This window comes from Triticum aestivum, unplaced genomic scaffold, assembly GCF_018294505.1.
Source record: "Triticum aestivum cultivar Chinese Spring unplaced genomic scaffold, IWGSC CS RefSeq v2.1 scaffold188452, whole genome shotgun sequence".
Lineage (NCBI taxonomy): Eukaryota > Viridiplantae > Streptophyta > Magnoliopsida > Poales > Poaceae > Triticum > Triticum aestivum.
Genome location: NW_025293667.1, coordinates 1 through 1,024, shown reverse-complemented (window position 1 = coordinate 1,024; position 1,024 = coordinate 1). Strand labels below are relative to the sequence as shown.

Sequence of the window (1,024 nt, the reverse complement as noted above, 5' to 3'; positions counted from 1 at the left end):
CTAGACAGGACAGCGTTGGGTACTTCTCATATTTCTTAGTTTTGTCCCCATCACCGAGCTTTGAAATTTATGCAGCATGTAAAAATCTTTGACTTTACTCACTTAGTATAAAATTTCAATGAAGTTTACCTAACTTCAATTTTGTTTAGATTTAATTAGAATCTGACCGGGCATTTTTAGATTTTGAAAAAATAGTTGGAAATTTGAAAAGTTCAGCATGCTGTTTGCAATGTTGCAGACCGATGTGTCGGACAGTGTCGGATGCAGTCCATGTGCTGGATGCCATCGTCGGCTACGACAAGCTCGATGCCGCGGCCACTCGAGCAGCATCCAAGTACATACCTTACGGCGGATATCTGCAGTTCCTGAAGAAGGATGGGCTGAGAGGGAAGAGGATTGGCGTCCCCAATGTATTATTTCAACAAGGACTTGGAGAGAAGCAGATGAGGGTGTACGAACAGCAGCTTGGCAGAATGAGGTTATTATCATACTTCAAATCTCCCTGACTAGCAGTGTGTAAATTATACGTACATGAAACATTGGATCGGTTATTAATTTTGTTGTAGGAAACACGGAGCCGTGGTGATCGAGAACCTTGACATCGGCATCGACAGTCAAGATATTGTTTCCTATGAGTGGACTGCCATGCTGACGGAGTTCAAGTTGAGCATAAACGAGTACTTGGCGGACTTGTCCTACTCTCCAGTCCATTCTCTTGCAGACATCATAGCCTTCAACAAGGCGCATCCTATAGAGGCAAGCATACTGAAAAAAACTCATTCTAGCTTTCATCTCTTCGGTCTTGTTATAGATTCAAACAGTGTACAATCATCTTGCAGAGGACATCAGGCAATAAAACTCTAACAAGGAGATAGTAGCTAATGGCATTTATTCTGTATATACTTTCTTAGATATTTTATTTACATTTTGTACAGGAGAGGCTAAAAGATTTCGGGCAACACAACCTTATCTTAGCCCAAAATACAAATGGCATTGGTCATGTTGAGAGAGCTCGGATCCGCCT

At 41.7% G+C, this 1,024-nt stretch overlaps 1 protein-coding gene across 1 annotated transcript; it reads left to right on the top strand.

Annotated features, from left to right (window-relative positions):
* Positions 1 to 6: 6 nt before the first annotated feature.
* LOC123178969 (probable amidase At4g34880) lies at positions 7 to 1,013 on the top strand (the record flags this gene model as incomplete). The annotated part of the gene is given in 4 exon segments (XM_044591522.1): positions 7 to 19; positions 239 to 478; positions 567 to 756; positions 936 to 1,013. Coding segments are annotated over 3 exon segments (504 nt in total), but the record flags the coding sequence as incomplete, so codon positions are not given.
* Positions 1,014 to 1,024: the final 11 nt, after the last annotated feature.